Genomic DNA, 18623 nt, shown 5'->3' with positions numbered 1-18623 from the left:
TGCATGAACAGCCTGAGATTATATATACCCTAGGTCCCTTCAGGGATGTAGGTCACATTTCATTCACCTTCAATAAACTTCCAAATGCCACAAGTTTGAAATTCCAGTTATCTATCAGTATGAAATTTATATACAGTATTTTCTCATGTGTTATGCAAATTAGGTCTTCATTTCCATAACTTTCATCTATCTTTGTCCTTGTATTTCTCAGTTACAAATTATCTTACATTTTTTAATAGTCCTATCATGGAATGCAGTGGGTTCACAAAATTTCAAAATTATGCAAGTTAGATTCTGATTTGCATAGTTACTTCATTATATCGGTCGGTAGTAACGAAGAACAATTTTCAAACATGGAACGCGTTCAGAAATGTGCTCTACGCATAATCTCCAGTGCTGGTAGGCAAACAGTTTCAAACCTACCCAACTTGAAGAAAAGGAGGGAGGCAGCCACATTGAACCTCTTCAAAGTCATGCTGAAGCCCGATCACCCTCTTCATGAACTTGTGTCCCCCAAACGATCAACACCCACAGGCCGACAGCTAAGGAACAACAATGTGTTCTCCCTGCCTAAGCTAGGACTGAATGGCTGATAAAGTATTTCTTACATTGTGCCGCAAGACTCTATGATTCTATGATACTGTTACTTTGGTCTTTTACATGCACAATCTCCGGCTGTCTTGTTTATTTTGAATAATGTTAATAATTACCTTCGCCGAGAAGGTTATGCAGAGGGTAGCGTTTGTGTGACTGTGTGTAAAGAACAGCATAACTCTAGAAGGCTTGGATGGATTGTCTTGATATTTGGTAGGTCTTGATGAGACATGGAAATGATTAGATTTTGGGTGCCCTAGCGGCTTGTTACGGTACTGCAGCGGAACTTCCTGTTTTGATATCTCGTGTTCTGGACATGCTATGGTCCTGATTTTTGAGTGGTAGATAGCTCTTTGGACAGAGAGTAAGTGGTATAGGTTTTAGCCTCCTAGCAGCTTTTTTGGAACTACAGGAGCAGGTTTTGCTTCAGACTTTGAAAGGGAATAACTCAAGAAGGGCTTGATGGATGGTCATGATTGTTGGTGAGTAGATAACTTGAGTGATGATGTACATGATTAGATACTTATTATGCAAATCAGTATCTAATTTGCATAATTAATGAGGAAAGTTTATACAGCCGCCGCATTCCATGCTAGGACTCTCAAACATGTGACATATGTAACTGTGGAAGAGAGACATATAAAATATACAATAAACAAACATAATTAATGAGAAACTACTAGAATTCCATACAGGTAAATGATGGCAATTTCATACTTGTGGCATTTGGAAGTAATGTGAATGTGAACATCGTTGAATCAAATGATGCTCATAAGGACTTCATTTGCATAATTGATGATAAATGTTATCATAACCTTCTTTGTTAAGCTCATACTTTGGACAACTTCTTTTATTTGGGTGGAGAAGATTATCAACTTTTATGATTTATGATTGATGAGAAACACTCCTAATACGTCAGTCCTAAAGGTTAAAATCATTTAGGGAAGGTATGAGGTTGTTGAACTCTAGTTATCATATGATATCATATGTATTCAAGAAAGTCATTCAACCTTAAAAGATGAAAAAATATGGAAAAGAGAGTGGGGCAGTCATATCTTATTCAATCACGGTACAAGCAATAATTTAAAACCAGGTGTCACAACATTATCAAACTAGAGTTCCACAACCTCATACCTTCTCCAAATGATTTTAACCTTTATGACTGACGTATTAGGAGTGTTTCTCATCAATTATAAATCATACCAGTTGATTGTCTTAAAATATAACATGTCCAAAGTATGAGCTTAACAAATTATGAGCTTAACGAAGAAGGTTATGCTTATATTTATCATCAATTATGCAAATGAGGCCCTTATCAACTTAATTTGATTCAACGATGTTCACATCAACATAACCTCCCGATGCCACAAAAAAAGTATTAAATGTATGAAATTGCCGTCATTTGCCAGTGTGGAATAATACAAGTTACTCATTAAGTATGCAAACTAGGCCCACATTTGCATATTTTCTATCTATTAACAGTCCTCTCTTCCTCAGTTACAATTTGAATAGTCATATCATGGAACAAAGCGGATTTTTAAAGTTGCCTCATTAATTATACAAATTAGAATCTGATTTGCATAATTATCTTCCAATAATACTAAGCATCACACAAGTTGTCCACATACCAAAAATCATGACCATCCATCATGGCCATCTTGTTATAGTATTTTCTAATTATGCAAATGAGGTCTTCATTTGCATAGATCATATCAATTAATATTTCTCTCTTCCTCAGTTACATATGTCACATGTTTCAGAGTCCTATCATGGAATTTGGTGGATGTATAAACTTTACTCATTGATTATGCAAATTAGATACTGATTTGCATAAGAAGTATCTAATCATGTACATCATCACTCAAGCTATCTACTTACCAAAAATCATTACCACCCATCAAGCCCTTCTTGAGTTATTCCCTTTCAAAGTCAGACACAAAACCTGCTCCTGCAGTTCCAAAAAAGCCGATAGGGGGCCCAAACCCATACCACTTACTCTCTGTCCAAAGGTCTATGTACCACTCAAAAAGCAGTTCCATAGCATGTCCAGAACACGAGGTATCAAAACAGGAAGTTCCACTGCAGTACCGTAAGAAGCCGCTAGGGGGCCCAAAATCTAATCGTTTTCAGGTCTCATCAAAACCTACCAACATACCAAATATCAAAACAATCCATCCAGGCATTCCTGAGTTATGCTGGTCCACTACATACAGACAAACAGACAGACAAACAAACGCTACCCTCTGCATAACCTTCTCGGCGAAGGTAATAAACACTTAAACTTTACTGTGCATGATTGTATAAAGGATGATGATGGGCGATTGATAGTTGGGGATATTTGAAATGCGTTTCTGCTTAGCCAACCTAAATTTCATATGCACCAAACAAGGATAACCCAGCATTTTTTTTACTTTATTGAAAAGACGATTGTTAAGTTGAAATTAAGTCTTGATTCTTGTAGGTGATTTTAATACCATTCAAAATGCTCATCTAGACTGAGCAGGACTTAATCCTACAATATATCGTCCACACGCACAACAGAGGGTCACAGATATGATGTTCTCTTTAGATCTAGTAGATACATGGAGGTTCAAATTCCCACAATCAGTTAGATTCACATGGCGCAGAGGCAAACAAGCCTGTTGCACTGACTATTTTTTAGTTTCTTTCTCTCTTTTGGCAGACACATCGAACATATCAATATCAGATAGATTTAAATCGGATCACAAATTTATTTCTATGTTCTTCAAACTACTAAATATCCTCGAGGGAAATATTATTGGAATTCTTATCTAACTTTCTTGAGAGACAAGCATTTTATAAAAGTAACTGAAGAATTTATTGATGAATTTTTTCACAACAACCAGGGATCAAATGACCTATTGACTATATGGGACACTTTTAATTAAATGCTGTTTCAGAGGTAATGCAATAAAATACTTGCTACAAAAGCATAAAGAATACATTTTTAAAGAAAAGGAACTTAGGTCACGAATAGATGAACTTACACTAAAATCCACCCCAAGAGTTGATGAAAGAGCTTGATACCTACAGATCGAATTGGAGACATTTTATGAAGAAAAGACAAGCCAAATACTTTATAGCTCACGATCAAACAACATGGAATTTTTGGAAAAGTGCAACAAATGTTTTCTTAACATAGGACGTAGAAATCAGGCAAGAAAAAATGTGAATATCCTTAAGATATCTACCAGGAAAAACATTTAGTGACCCTCAAGATATCTTATGAGAATTGAGATCATTCTATTCATCTCTCCACTCAGATAGATACGGAAAACCTTCTTTCCAAGGTCAAACAACATATATTTGAATGATAATCAAAAAAAATTCTGTGAAGGTTCCATAACAGACAGTCCCCCGAAAGTGCAAAATGGAACGAAATGGAACGAACTAGAACATATGTGACAGTATATAATTCACATTCTGTTACAAGGTTCCTTATATTTCGCTATCTACTGGAATTTCATTTCATAATGTCACATATGTTTTAGTTCGATCCATTTCGTTCCATTTTGCATTTGCATGAATTGTATAACTTATACAATTCATTTCTTTCTTTAGTATATAATTCACATTCTGTTACAAGGTTCCTTATATTTCGCTATCTACTGGAAGCTTATACTATAAGCTTGTAGAAAACCTATTTCCCTACTTCACACATTTAAGTACTGTACAAAAATGTATATTCCTAATGCGACTAGACAAACCTCCCATTGAAAAACACGTCTGTTCTTTTATATCTACTACACTGTATAACCGTAAAGCGAGGAGTAGAATTTATCTAATGATAGCCATATTCTTTTGTATACGTAAACTGTACCTGTTATTTTGTTTTGTTGCGACCTGTACTTAGCCAAGTGTGGCAGAAATGTGCAATAAAGGTCTTCATTCATTCATAGTAGACCGGAACAGGAAGCAAATACATAATATAAGGTGTTTTATTACTTGAATCTATTTGATAATATTGAATACAACGTTTTTGCCGCCTTTGTGTGGCTAGATTCTTCCCTGAAAATGGGGGCGCCGTGTGCAAAGAGCTCGGCTGCTCTTCCTTGATTTTACCAACTATCTTCAAAATAATGAACTGCTGAAAATAGCAGGGAAAACAAGCTAACGGGAGTATCGAAGTAAGGACTAGATTATACAGAAGTTGGTGGTAACAGTGCATATCATAATTCACCAAAAGGGCATGGGGCATGCGTAATTTCATTATCTATACAGCGTGTTTGCGTGTTGTGTGAACCGTGAAATACATTTCCTGCTCGTTCACACCCTCCCTTTGTTTTGTCGTGAACAAGGAAGCAGAAATGTCTCCAGAGGTACTAGAGGTAGTTCCCAGTCCACGTCCGTGATTGAATTGAGTGTGAAATGTCACATTGGTGATGCAGCGCAGAGCTGCATTTGCATATCATTAACGGAGGGGTCCATTCTCTGACAGCCGACCAGCCGAACAATTGGTTGTATAAAAATCGTTGTTGCGCATATATGCATATGCTACGTACTAGCTATGGACTAAGACCGTATGTAAATAAAACTGGGAAGTCGGAGTTTGATTCAACCTGTCGGTAGCACGCACATGTGCACAGTTCCGGTGCGCTGGCAACAGTGGCGGTTCATTTGCATGCGGGGCTCCATTTGCAACACGCAAACACGCTATTACACTTGCCTCATGCCCTCTTGGTGAATTATGACCACCAACTTCTGTATAATCTAGTCCTTACTTCGATACTCAGTTCCGTTTGCTTGTTTTCCCTGCTATTTGCAGCAGTTCATTTGCAGATAGTTGGTAAAATCAAGGAAGAGCGACCAAGCTCTTTGCACGCGACGCCCCCATTTTCAGGGAAGAATCTAGCCACACAAACGCGGCAAAAACGTTGTACTTAATATCATTTAACAGATTCAAGAAATAAACACGTTATATTATGTATTTGCTTCCTGTTCACGTCTACTGTGAATGTTACAACGTTCCTTATATTTCGCTATCTACTGGTATTTCATTTCATAATGTTACATTTACCTTATTGTAGTGAAATTCTAGGGGCTAATATACGATGCAGGGACTTGATTCTAAATGTCCTGGTGAAAACATTAGGGAAACTGTATGCGACATTCTGTCTCCAATGTTAGGAACAAATGTAAATGATGTTATTCTCAAGGTTGCCCGTACTGGGAAGAAATCTGATATGTTAAGTCCTTTTCTAGTTCGTTTCAAGAAGTACAATGACAAGTTACATGTTCTATACAACTCAAAAATGTTATCTAATCGAAATGTCTTATTAGAGCAACCTACAACGTCCTATGAGATACCCGACTTGGAATATGTTCTTCTCAACTACTGCAAATGCTACTTTGTGTCCCAAGGAGTTCTGTAAACGCCGCAATAAGAGGCGAACTAGGAATGTTTCCATTGTATATTGACACCCAAACACAACTTATCAAATACTGGCTAAGACTACATAACTTACCCAATCATAGAATTGTCAAGAAAGCGTATGATGCTGCAGTAGAACAAGAACTAGACTGGATTGTTCATGTTCAAGATATTTTGTGCACGCATGGTTTCCGACATATATGGCTAAACGGCTGCGGTAAACACCATATCTACGTACTTAGGCCAATACATATATAGCGCTTTACAAAAGAGAGAATGTATTTTAACAGACCGAAACGTTTTACATATATTATATCATTACGCCATTTACGTTCATATATTCTTGTGATTATAGTTTTCAGAATAGAATAGAATAGATTAGTTTAGTACCCATTGTATTGATTGCATTGTCATTCTTGCCATACATTGTGCCATGTACAATTGTCGAGCAATAAAGTTCATTCATTCATTTATGTTTTAGTTTGTTCCATTTCATTCCATTTCGCACTTTTGGGGGACCCATAACAGAAAATGAACTTTGGCAAGCAGTCAATAGTTTCAATGATGGTAAGGCCCCAGGACTTGACGGACTGCCTATAGATTCTGAAGGTCTTTTTCAAGAATTTAAAGAAATTGATGCTTTTGTGTCTCAATTATGCTTTTGATAAAGGTTAACGTTACTTGTCTGATACTCGGAGAGTTGCACTCATTACTCTTTTACTGAAACAAAACAAGTACCCGTGTCTTGTTACCAATTGGAGACCCTTAACTCTGCTAGGGTGTGATGTTTGGATATCTCTAAGGTAATTTCTTTAAGAATCAAAAAGGTAAAAAAATGATTTGATTGGTCAAGACCGGACTGGATTAAAAAAAAAACAGGTTTACAGGTGAAAAAATTCTTGAAATAATTGAGTATTATTTAATTGAAAACAAACCGGGCTTAATCTTTATGGCTGACTACGAAAAAGTTTTCGATACCTTACCCTGGGACTACATGTTTAAAGTATTGAGATTCTTTGGCTTTGGTAAATCCATCACGGGATGACAAAATGTGTCCATGCTCTTGTAAGTTTCCAAAATTTAGACTTCTACAAGGTGAAAAAATATATGAGTACAAAATGTATAAGTTATCCAGGTTGCCAAGTAAACTATGCGATCATAGATCGTTACAAATATCAACATATAATGAAATCGGCAAGGTTCCCTTTCCCTCACTGTACTCACCGCCGTCCCACTCTGTACGCGTTAGCTTCAAACCAGCCCGAAATTTTATTCAAACACTGAAAATATGACTTTTCGCTGGGTTCACGGGTACACAATATGTTCAAGTACTACCCTATGCTCTAAACTGAAAGGAAACAAAGGCAAACTAGTATGAAAATACATGAAATTTTAGGAAAACCTCTGAGGTCTCGCTTTGTGCTGCTGCTGCTCGCCTCTACGCCTGCGCACTCAAGGTATATCAGACATGTTTAGATACTGTATGATCAATTACAGGCTTTGGTGAAATGTATGTAGTTAGTGTGTACGAAGTTGTAGAGTTTACTAGACACGGTGTTCAGGGAGTGTTGGAAGTTGTGGGTGACGTCAGTTAATTGGGGAAGAAAAATTTAGCCAGGGCCCGGGTTATGCACATAGTTAGCTTATGGTCAGAAGTTTTAAAGTGGCAGTCTGAACCAGGTAACTTCTTTTTCACTGTGTTGTATCATTACAGTCAGTAGGTACCTATCTGAGTAATGAGGCTGTTGTAACGTGATTGATGGACCTCCTCATACACGGAACCCCATTTTACATCTCTTCTGAAAGACAGTGCAGCTCCAACAAGGATCTTTGAGCTGTTAGGAAGAGCTCCATCTAAGGTATGTCAAATATGTTTGGCTGTTCAATTCAATTACAGGCCTGCATGAGTGAATCATAATGTAATTAATTAGTGTGCATGACGTTGTATGAAGCTGGAGTTGACTGGACACAGTGATTGGGGAGTTTCAGAAGTTGTGGATGACATCAGCTACACTTACTACTTAGTAAATCCTCTTGGCTCCCGTTGGAGCATTTATATTAGGCACCGACGAACTCTCTCCAGCCCTCCCTGTCTTGGGCCATCCATCTGACTTCGTGCCATGTCTTTCTTGCATCCTTCATCTCTCCCTTTACAGTTCTTCTCCAGGTCCCTAGAGGCCTGCCTGTTTCGTTTCCCTTGAGGATTCCATTTGAGGACGACATGCGGGTTTCTGGTTTTGTTCATGCGGAGGGTGTGTCCTAACCACTTCCAGCATCTGTGTTTTGATTCATCTACTACGTTGCATATGCCTGTACGTTCGCTGACTTCTTTGTTTGAGATTCTCTGCTCCCAGCGTATTTTCAGGATTCTCCTGAGGCATCTTCCTTCGAACCCTCTGAGACGACTTTCTATTCTCTTGTTGGTTCTCCATGTTTCTGACGCATACAGAAGGACAGAACGCACGTTTGATTTGTATATCCTCAGTTTGGTATTTTGCTTCAAAGCAGATGACTTCCAGAATGATGCATCTCAATCTGATAAATGAATGTGCTGCCAAGCCAATCCTGGTAGAAACTTCCTTCTCAATGTTACTGTCGGCTGAAATGTAGCTGCCGAGGTATTTAGAATCCTTTACTTCTTCTTACTCCTGTCCATGTATGGTCGTCTTTGTTGGGCTTTTACTCTCATTATTTTTGTCTTGTCCAAACATATTTTGAGGCCCACACTACTTGCTTCTTGGTCCACTCTATTTGACTTTTTCTGGATGTCCCCCTGGATATGTGAAAGTTAGGCTATATCATCTGCAAAGTCACAGTCTTCCAGTCTGGCTGAGAGACCAAACAAGCCCTCTTGGTTGTCCTGCTGTGGCTCTCCTCATCACCCAGTCCATGACAACAAGGAAAAGAACAGGTGAGATCACGCAGCCCTGTCTGACTCTGGTCTTTACGTGGAACCACTCACTGTGCTGGCCACCGTGGCGGACGCAACACGGGTAATTGGCATGCATGTCTTTTATAATATTGATAAATTTGAGTGGGAAGCCATACGCTTGAAGTATACTCCATAGTGATGGGTGATGTATGCTATCAAACGCTTTCTTGAAGTCGATGAAGTTAATGTAGAGCGAGGAATTCCATTCTAATGATTGTTCAACAACAGTACGTAGTACAAAAATCTGGTCCATACATCCCCTACCGCTAATCTAAATCCGGCCTGTTCTTCCCTTAGTATCTTGTCAATGGAATGTCTTGTACGTTGGAGAAGAATTCTACAAAAGATCTTGCCTCTCCAATTTCCACAGACAGATAGATTGCCCTTCTTTGGCAGCTTGACTATTATGCCTCTTTTCCAATCTTCTGGTACCTTTTCCTCCTCCCATACTCTGTTGAAGAGTTTAATCAGGCCTTTGGCAGTTACCGGTACTACTAACTGGATCTGCTTTCAGCATGTCGGCTGTTTCTCTATCCTCACCCGGTGCTTTGTTTGCCTTCGTTTCTTTTATTGCATTTACAATCTCCTGTAATAAAATGGGGCCATGTTTCATCTCTATGTTGAAGCCCATGTCCTTAATGACCGCTTCAGATACCAGGACAGGTCGGTTTAATGTTTCTCTAAAGTGCACTGCCCATCTATCCAGCTGGTCTTTTCCGTTTATTAGCACATTCCCCTTCTTGTCCTTCACTGCTGTAGCCTAAGCTAGTGAGACCTCCTGACAGCTGCTTAGTGATTTATACACGGTTCTTGAGTCACCAATCTCTGCTGCTCGCTGTGCTTCAGTTGCTACATGTAGATTATCCAATGGCATATACTCGCGTTTATTCTTTCTAGCGCTTCTTTTAACTTCTTTGTTGTTTGTTTGGTAGATCTTGGCAGCTGCAACCCTTTGCCTTTCGCTACCTCTCAACGTGTGTTGTTTGGCTACCTTCCTATCCTGCACTAGCTTCCAAGTGGCGTCTGATATCCACTCCTTCTCTCATTTGCGGTATCCTAGTATTTCTTTGGTGTCTATGAGTACTTTGTGTACACTCATGCATGTGGCATTTATATATCAACCGGTATGTCTTCGAGTACCTGAAACCTGTTCTTGAGTTCCACAGTAAACTGCTTCTTTACTGCCGGCTCCTTGAGCTTGCCGGAGTCGAAGAGTGGTTCACTTTTGTCTTTGTTTGCTTTCTTTCAGTTGTAGTTTGCACAGCATAAGATGATGGTCGCTACTTGCATCAGCACCTCTGATGGCCTTTACATCTTTCAGGGATCTCCTCCATTTACGGTTTATGCAAATATGGTCAATCTGATTGCTTGATTGCTATACTAAATAGGGGAAAAGGGGCTGGGGCTTGGGTCCTGTATGTAGTTAGCTTAATCCATGTCATGAAGTTTGCTCAAGTAATAATTTTTTTTTCAGACGTGGGACATGGGAAGTGTTGACTTACTTATTTTGAAAGGAGAAAATTAATAATAAGTGTAAAAATTCAAAGACTGAGTGAATCTTTAGAAGCTTTAAAGGAATGGCATATGTTGGAGAGAGATAGAAGGAAGAGGCAAAGATTGAATGAGTTAGTTGAAGTTGTTGGGAAATGCATAATGTGTAATAGGGAAGACATGCAGTTACAGAGAGTGAGTAACAGACCAGAAGGTGAAAAGGGATGTGAAATCTAACACTAAACAGGCAAGATGTGGAAGAACAAAGACCAACTAAATCATCAGATGCTATCAAGAGATGCCGCGTGTATGACAGGTAGGTCAAGAAGGCATCAGAGATTTGTAATTGAGGACGTATGTCGAAGAGGGAAGCCGTGAAAAGATGAAGAGGGAAAGGGGCTGTGGAGGTAGCGGAGAAATGTCATGTCTGTGTCATGGGAAAACAGAGGAAGGATCAAATTTAAATTTAAAAGGAAACTTTGTAATCAACGTCACTACATGTATGAGTATGTCAGACCACAAAAGGGTGATGAAAGCGTTGTTGTGGTTCAAACAGAACAATCCACTATACAAAGACATTTTTCAATTTGTGATGATCAGCAGAAGAAGTGGGGTGATGTTGATTGCGATTTGCGTTTTGTGAAGGAATGACAAGGACTAATGCTTATAAGATGGAAGGTGAAAATGTTAAGTGGAAGATATGATAGATGATACAGGTACAAACTGTAGCTGTTTGTCTGAGTTTGCCTACACCTGTTCATGACACTGTAAAATCTTGGAGTGATGAGGGAGAATATGAAGATCAAAGATGTTCCCAGTGATGGTGATTGTTTTATATTTCATCCATTGTATGGATGCAATTTATTGTCTTCTCATGTTTCTTTTTCTTCTTCTGTCAAATCTTCAAATTGATTCTTCTGTTATTTTTGGCCAAATGACCTGAAATTATATTGGCCATATATAGTCACATCTTTATTCCTATGTCAGGTGGACTAATTCAGTCAGCCAATGAGAGAGCACCTTACAAAACACTCATGCATTTTCAAAACTGGATCTGATTGGTTGAAATAGTCAATCCAATTAGGAGCACTAACTCTTACATGTTTAAATGTGTGCAGGGCAGGATGTGGTTGAAAAAACTTCACTGCCCACTGACTCCTGTCCTTGTGTTGTAACTACTGTGTGATACTGAAGCTATGATCAATTGAGAACAGTGTTCTCGCCAGCGCCCGTCCTCCCGTCATTTGACGGGTTTTTGTCGCTCATGACGGACAAAATTTTTGCCCAACCCGTCATTTCTAATGGACAAAAATCAGTGTGTGAAGATATTTAGACAGAGCTTAGAATTTTCAAAAACTCCAGAGGATCAGCGGAAGTTCGTGACGAGGGCAATCTAGATCATTTCTAATGCCTGCCGGCGACAACCCCAGCAACACACAGAGAGCGCCGTGGTGGTTGCTAGTAATATTTGGTGGCCGCCGAAAACTCGGCGTCATGCGCCGCCCTCCCCACTACAGTTTTGGCCGGTCGCATCAGGCTGACGTTTATTTCTGTTTTGTCCCTCTCGGTTCACCGTCAGTTATTGTCATCAAAGAAGCCTTAAAATTCAGAAATACTCCTATAGTAATCAGGCTTTCTGTTATCTGTGTAAACAGTATTAAAGTTCAAGCCGCGGCGACTGAGTATTACATGCTTTCTTCCCGCAAGAAATGGTAAACAGGCGTCAGATATTGTAATCCACCAATCACAGCGCACGTCTCCGTCGCGTCAAGAAAAAACGACCAATGACATGCCAGTCTCGCTACTTGCGAGATTTCAGCTAAGCGTGAATTTGCGAGATGTTAGGGGAATCGCAAGGATCGCACGACGAAGCGGCTGGTGGAAGGCTTGAATCGACAATTTTGAACACATTCAGTGCAGTTACCGGAGAAATTAACCGTGGAAAACATGGTACAAAAAAATGGACGTCTTTATTGCGTTCTTTCTCAAAGTAGGGTGTCAAATTCCTCATTATGTTCGATAATTACAGGGCGCATACGGAACAAGTGTTGAAAAGTTGTGTTTTATTTTTGCCGACTTATTCTGTGGGTATTTTTTGTAGGACGTAGCTGATACGTAATAAAGTTTTGTTGTGCTAAATTTTATTTTCTTTGCCGATTGTATACAACATAGAAGTGTAGCTTGTGCGTGAAGTTGTGAACATTTGATATTTCCGCGATGACGGCACGCCTCCCCAAAAAATTAAGCCTGAAACCCTTGTGTAATTTTTCACCGAAAGAGATGTCATTAAACTAAGCTTATTCTACCAGGAAATTTGCCCCTCAAAATGCAGGAAATAGCGTTTCAGAGGGTCTAGATCTCAAAATTTTCCGGGGGAGAATACCCCCGGACCCCCCTAGAATGGTCGCGCCTTCGGCGCTCGATATGTTGTTCCCCGAAGCAAAATTGAAATGACGGGTAAAAATTTCAGGCTGGCGAGAACACTGATTGAGAATGTTCAAAATTTACACCTGCATTAAAAAGAAACCTTTCTTGTGGTGTTTCTATCCTAAATGTTATGCTCTATATTCCTCTCTGTATATATATAGCAATGGCTTGTTTACTTATTTTCGCTAAGAGTACACCAAGAGTACACAAAGGCTCATCTCCCTACAAGTACAAGTGGTTGTGCATATTTTTGTTAGCAAAATGTTTGTAATTGTGGTATCACTGGTACTGTTTGTGTTAGTGTTACAGTATGAAATAAGCATCAGACATTTGCAGTATATCCAGCAGAAATTTGTGAAACTTTTGCACAACTTGAGTTGGTTCCGAAGAAGTGTCCGCTGCGTAATGCAAAATTTTCTGGACTATCAGACTGTGGAAATTCTTCCGCAGAAGAAATCTTTCGCAAGGTTGTAGTTGTTTACATTCTGAAATTTACATGATACTTGTTGCAGCTGAAAGAGTCCATTCTTGTATGCTGGGAATATTTGTTAAAATACAATTCTGGACTTGGGTGATTATGAAAAAGTCAATTTCTTGCGGATGTGGGGAGGGAAATGGATGAAATTGTTGTATTTGCTCTCGCAAATATTGCCTTTCTAGTTTCATGCTGTGTCAGTGTGTCTTCGTAAGGCTGGTCTGCAGACAATCAGTGGAGTTACAGATCTAGAGAAAACTTGCCGACCTTTTAATGGAGTACGGTAATTGTCTTCCTCCCAATTGTTGTATGTCATCAACACAGAGAGCCGAGTTCAATGGAGGATCAGGAAGAGCAGCAGTTAAAGTTGTATGAAGAAGGTTTGCATACAGGCGAATGGGAAGATTGAACTTGCAGTGCTGCAGGGTCTGTACTGCAAGTACTGCAGACATGGTTAATGTGAACATTTAAGTCTTATATACTATATATTATGTAAGTCTAGATTCACACATAATGCAACTGTTTGTCCTCAAGAGGAAAGAAATGAGAACAAAATAACTGTTGGTTTGATAATGCAAGAATTACGAGACGACACAATGACCAATAGCTCACACATATTTACCTCCTAGACACAATTTCTACATATTAAGTTACTAAAATTACCCTTGGCGAAGGTCTGCAGTTGTGGAATTCTATTCAACAGTTCAATTGTACTCATACATAACAATCAAGTTTATAATTATTCAACACCACAAATACAATGTAACCATCATAAATTTTCAGCTGTCAGTACTGCAGCCTTCTTCATGTTTGAATGTCCAATCACTTTGAACATATGTCCTTACTGACATGTGATGACTTTTACTTAACAGCAATTGTCCTGTAAGGTCATATGACATATGTCCTCACATGCATTTGTGGTATTATAACACAGTTAAGCTAATAACTACCGTAACTAATGATAAAGGTAGTATATACACTCAATCCTGTACATGTATTTTCTGATGCGTTAGAAACCAAACAGTTGCTTACCGAGAGAACTGGAAAACATCAAAGACAAACTTCTCCATCTTGATTCCATTTGGTTTCTCTGGCTTGATCTGCTCTCCCTGATCATTCACAAATGCAATCTTCTTTTTGGCGATGTGGTGTTTGAGCTCCTCCTCACGCTCACTGCACAACAAGAGTTTCATAACCTTAAGGTTAATATGTTTTCGGTAGCATTCGTGTGTGTGTCTGTGCCTCTGTCTGCTAAAACCATAGCTCAAGAAGGCCTACATGAATTGATCTTGGGCCCCCTAGCAGATTTTTATGGTAGTGCAACTTCCATTTTTTTTGTATCTTTTGATCTGAAGATAGTATGGTCACCAAATTGGAATAGTAGATAGCTCTTGGGCATGGAAGAAGTGGCACAGAATTGAGCCCCAGCACCTTGTTCTGGAACTGAAGAGGTGTTTTTGTTAAGATTTTTGTAACATAAACAACGTAAACACTAGATGGATGCCTGCCATGCCAAGGTCAGGACAAAAATTCTCAAAATGTGTCCAAATCACCAGTGCATACTGAACATGTATGTAGCTCTAGCAGCGCAGGTGCTGCCCATTTCATTTCAAGTTAATGGAAGTGTATTTTCCTCAGTATTTTTGGGTCAGACCAGGTAAAATTGTCTGCCAAAGCAAGAAAATTTCGGTCCCAAGACAAAAGGATGCATGATGAAGGGAGCCCTGCAAGAGATTACCAAATAAATACATCTGTGCAACAATAAACTCACTGTTGCTATACTATTTTATGTGTTCTTATGTGTTCGTTTGTCTAGCATTTCCCCGAGCCTTATTCCCTGGGTTACGTCACTTCTGGACTGTTCAGCTTTCGAGAGCCAGCAGTGAAAATATTGATTTAAAAAAAATTTGTATGGCAAAAAAACGGTGTATACTCTGTGCAAATGTGGATGTCAACTGAATACTATTACTTTTGTTACACATAGTCAAAATGTTGGGTCTATGTATCACATACACTTTAAAGTGTGAGATTCAAAATGGCTAGTGTCTTTCCTAAATTGATGCAACCAGTGTTAACTGAAATTACGTTCATGAATGTGCCTGTGGCATGAAGTAAAACCTCTTATCATTTGACTTTATAGGGTGGATAGGGTTATACATGTTGAAATAGATGCCTGAAAGGACACACAAACATACATACAAGTTACATGTACGTAGTTTCAATGAATTTGAGTCAAGATTTATTGAGAAAAAATGCACCGATTCATCATTAGGTATTGGACAACTCCTTCCTCATAGCGAAATCTGGTAGAAACAACACATTTGCCATGCGGTCACATTCACCTGCAATGACCAAATTACACCCCAGTGGAATACTTCATTGTGACATAATACTGTCAATCACCTCAAAATATCTACCTGACAACTGTTTTCAGAAACTCCAGGGTGAAGAAATGGTTACAGATGTTCCCTGCATTGAACATGAGAGTGCCGTCTGGGTTGCGTTTCTCTGCAGTCTTCAGGGTTATCTCGCTGTACTCCACGACCTGGTACACGCCATCAACACGACATACCACCCCCACCGGTTCTGTTGGGTAGGCTTTCTGGACCACCTGAAGTATTGTAAATTGTCACAAATAGGAACAATACTCATTGACTACATCATGTACCGCCACTAACACAAATGGAATGTGGCTACAATACTGTAAAATCTATCTTTTTTTAAACATGAATTGTATAATTTTATGTCCTGTGATGATATCAGTCATTTTTGCATTTAGATAATTTGTTTATTTGTTTAAACCTTTGTTTATTCATGATAAGCTCAAATCGGCACGCAGGCCGCTTTTCATTGAGGTCATGAGGGAAGAGTTAAGGGTCAGATAAATAATACATATAGGAGACAGGTTTTACCATGAGCAAAATGTTTTATGTCATTTTTTACATGAAAATATACATGTATATTTCTGATCAAATCTACTAAGATTGGAGGGATTGTAGAAAATGGCTACAATGATTTTTGACTGAAGTATCCTTCCTTACCATACAGTTATTTTGATTCTGCAACATTCCTTGAGAGCTCACCAGATTTGAATGTGTGCAGTCTCAAATTGAAATTTTTAGTGATGAAAATTAAGATCTTTATGATTTCGTCAGTGTTCATTTGTGTGTCCTTCCTTCCGTGAACACGATAACTCAAGAATGCCTGGATGCATTGTCTTGATACTTGATATATGGGTAGGTCTTCCTGAGACCTAAAAATAATTAGATTTTGCCCCTACTGAAGTTTCAGTTTTTATATCTCATGTTCTGGACATGCTGTGTTCATGATTCCATAGTGGCAGATAGCTCTTGGGAGGGAGAGTAAGTCCTGCAAGAATGGGCCCCAAAACTGCAGTAGCCGATTTCTGTTATTTATCAACCTGTTATAATTGTAATAACAATTAAACAAAAATTCTATTTTCTATTGGTCTGGTTATTGTAACAAATGACTTTTCTCCAAAAACAAAAGTTTCTCCACAAAAAGTGGATTTTGCTGGGGCCCAGGCACCTCCTTTAGCAATGGCCCTAGCAACGGTTTCCCCCCCTCAAGACCTGTAGATGTAGATTTATTTAGGTTGTCGTATCTCCAAGTGGAATTGATACATTTTCACCATCTAAAGCTTGAAATCAGATGATAGCATAATACAAAGTCACACATGTGCTTTGAATAAATGCCAGGTCTTCAAATTTAAGTAAAAATTAATTTTTTTTACCCCAAATCAAAAAACCAAACTTAAAGTTTCAACGACTTATAACCCGTCATAGGATTGAAATATCGAGTTTATCACCGATTATTCGTAAGTTATGTTAGCAATCTGTATATGTTATGATTATGTATATATGTCCTTTTAATCTTGCACTGTATATATGTCTGTGTTTGTATACTTTTTTTGTGTGTTGAACCCTGGAAGATTAGTCGTAATTCGACTAAAGGGTATCGCAATAAACCAATAAACCAATCGAAATGAAACCATCATTTCTGTAATTCCTGGTTCATTCTCAATCAGCCCACAAAGTTTCATTTGAAAATATTAATTTTTAATTGATTTACCCACCCCTTTGTATAATTGTAGCAAAGCGCATGGTCCATGTTAGGTTAGAGAAAAAGGCTGGAAGGTTCTTGAGTGGCCATCACAGCCTCCAGACGTAAACCCAATGGAGAATTTCTGGTGGGATCTGAAAAAGCTGTTGTGGCACATAGACCTCAGAACATTGCTGAGCTGGAGACCATTGCCGGCAAGAAATGGGCCCGAGTTCAAAAAGAGAGCTGCTAGAAGCATGTTTGCACCAGGTCACTGCAGCTTAGGTCCAAGTCAGAGGTGCTGCATTACACATGTAAGTGCTAAATGTTCGTTCTCAATTAAAAGTGCAAAATAGCGATTTTTAGGTTCCAAAATTTTATCAGCTCATTTTCCAAGCACACCTACCTCATTTTTAGGTAAACATCTCCTTTTATGATCCCCAAAATATGACAGCTAATTCATCACAGAAAGTTATCGAAAATTTCTGAGCTTTGTTTAGATGTCTTTGGAGTTAACAAGATTTTTGCGGCAAAAATCTTGAACATCAGCTAATTGAATATACATTTTGTATCAACTTTGGAGCTTTCATCAAATTCATGTCGTGACATCGCCTTCAAAACCTATAGTTGAGGAGTCAGTATGTCTGGTAATACTTCTGTCAAATTTAGTGCTGTGTTGACGATTATAACTGTTTCATTTTTAAATGAAACAGTTATAATCGTCAACACAGCAGATTGTCTGGAATTCTTTTTGCATTTCGACTTGACAATGTTTAGCAGAGACGGGATCTGATACATGTAGTTCTTACAAATAGTTCCAACCTCCGTTGATTTGAATTATTCACCTCTTACAACATCTATAACATACTCAATGTTGCAAAGTAATACTGTTTAGGAGAAGTAAAGCACTGTCTTACATTATATGCATTCCTATGGCATTGGGGAAGTTGACAGAAATTAGGTGTCAATAACTCATTATCTCAGGAACCAAAGATTCTGACCAAGAAAACTTACCTTCAAATTCTAATCTGTTCTGTAGACTGTCATCTACTAGTATCAGAATTACAAGAACTTCTATACGGCTATTCTCCAGTAAACATTCCCGGGCGAGAGCATTTGAGTCAGTGCATTTGCCTTAAAAGGCCCTCTCGCGACCATCCCACTATCTCGCAGGGGTCCAGAAGACAAAAAGATGAAGAAAGCTTGTTTTTGTTAACAAATTCTACTTAGTATGAAGTCTAACCTGTCAT

General features: G+C 38.7%; 1 protein-coding gene across 4 annotated transcripts in view; it reads right to left on the bottom strand.

The window, feature by feature from the left end:
* The window catches only part of LOC136441710 (UDP-N-acetylhexosamine pyrophosphorylase-like), a 46777-nt gene that overhangs the window by 11071 nt on the left and 17083 nt on the right, over positions 1 to 18623 (bottom strand). For all 4 annotated transcript variants that reach the window (XM_066438149.1, XM_066438150.1, XM_066438147.1 and 1 more), the window contains exons 7-8: positions 15729 to 15922; positions 14344 to 14484 (exon numbers count right to left, since the gene is read on the bottom strand). In XM_066438149.1, the coding sequence (XP_066294246.1) occupies positions 14344 to 14484; positions 15729 to 15922 (335 nt within the window). The remainder of the gene's footprint in view (positions 1 to 14343; positions 14485 to 15728; positions 15923 to 18623) is intronic.

Source organism: Branchiostoma lanceolatum, chromosome 9, assembly GCF_035083965.1.
Source record: "Branchiostoma lanceolatum isolate klBraLanc5 chromosome 9, klBraLanc5.hap2, whole genome shotgun sequence".
Classification (NCBI taxonomy): Eukaryota; Metazoa; Chordata; class Leptocardii; order Amphioxiformes; family Branchiostomatidae; genus Branchiostoma; species Branchiostoma lanceolatum.
Note: the sequence above shows the minus strand (reverse complement) of the source record. Positions and strands in the feature narration are given on the sequence as shown.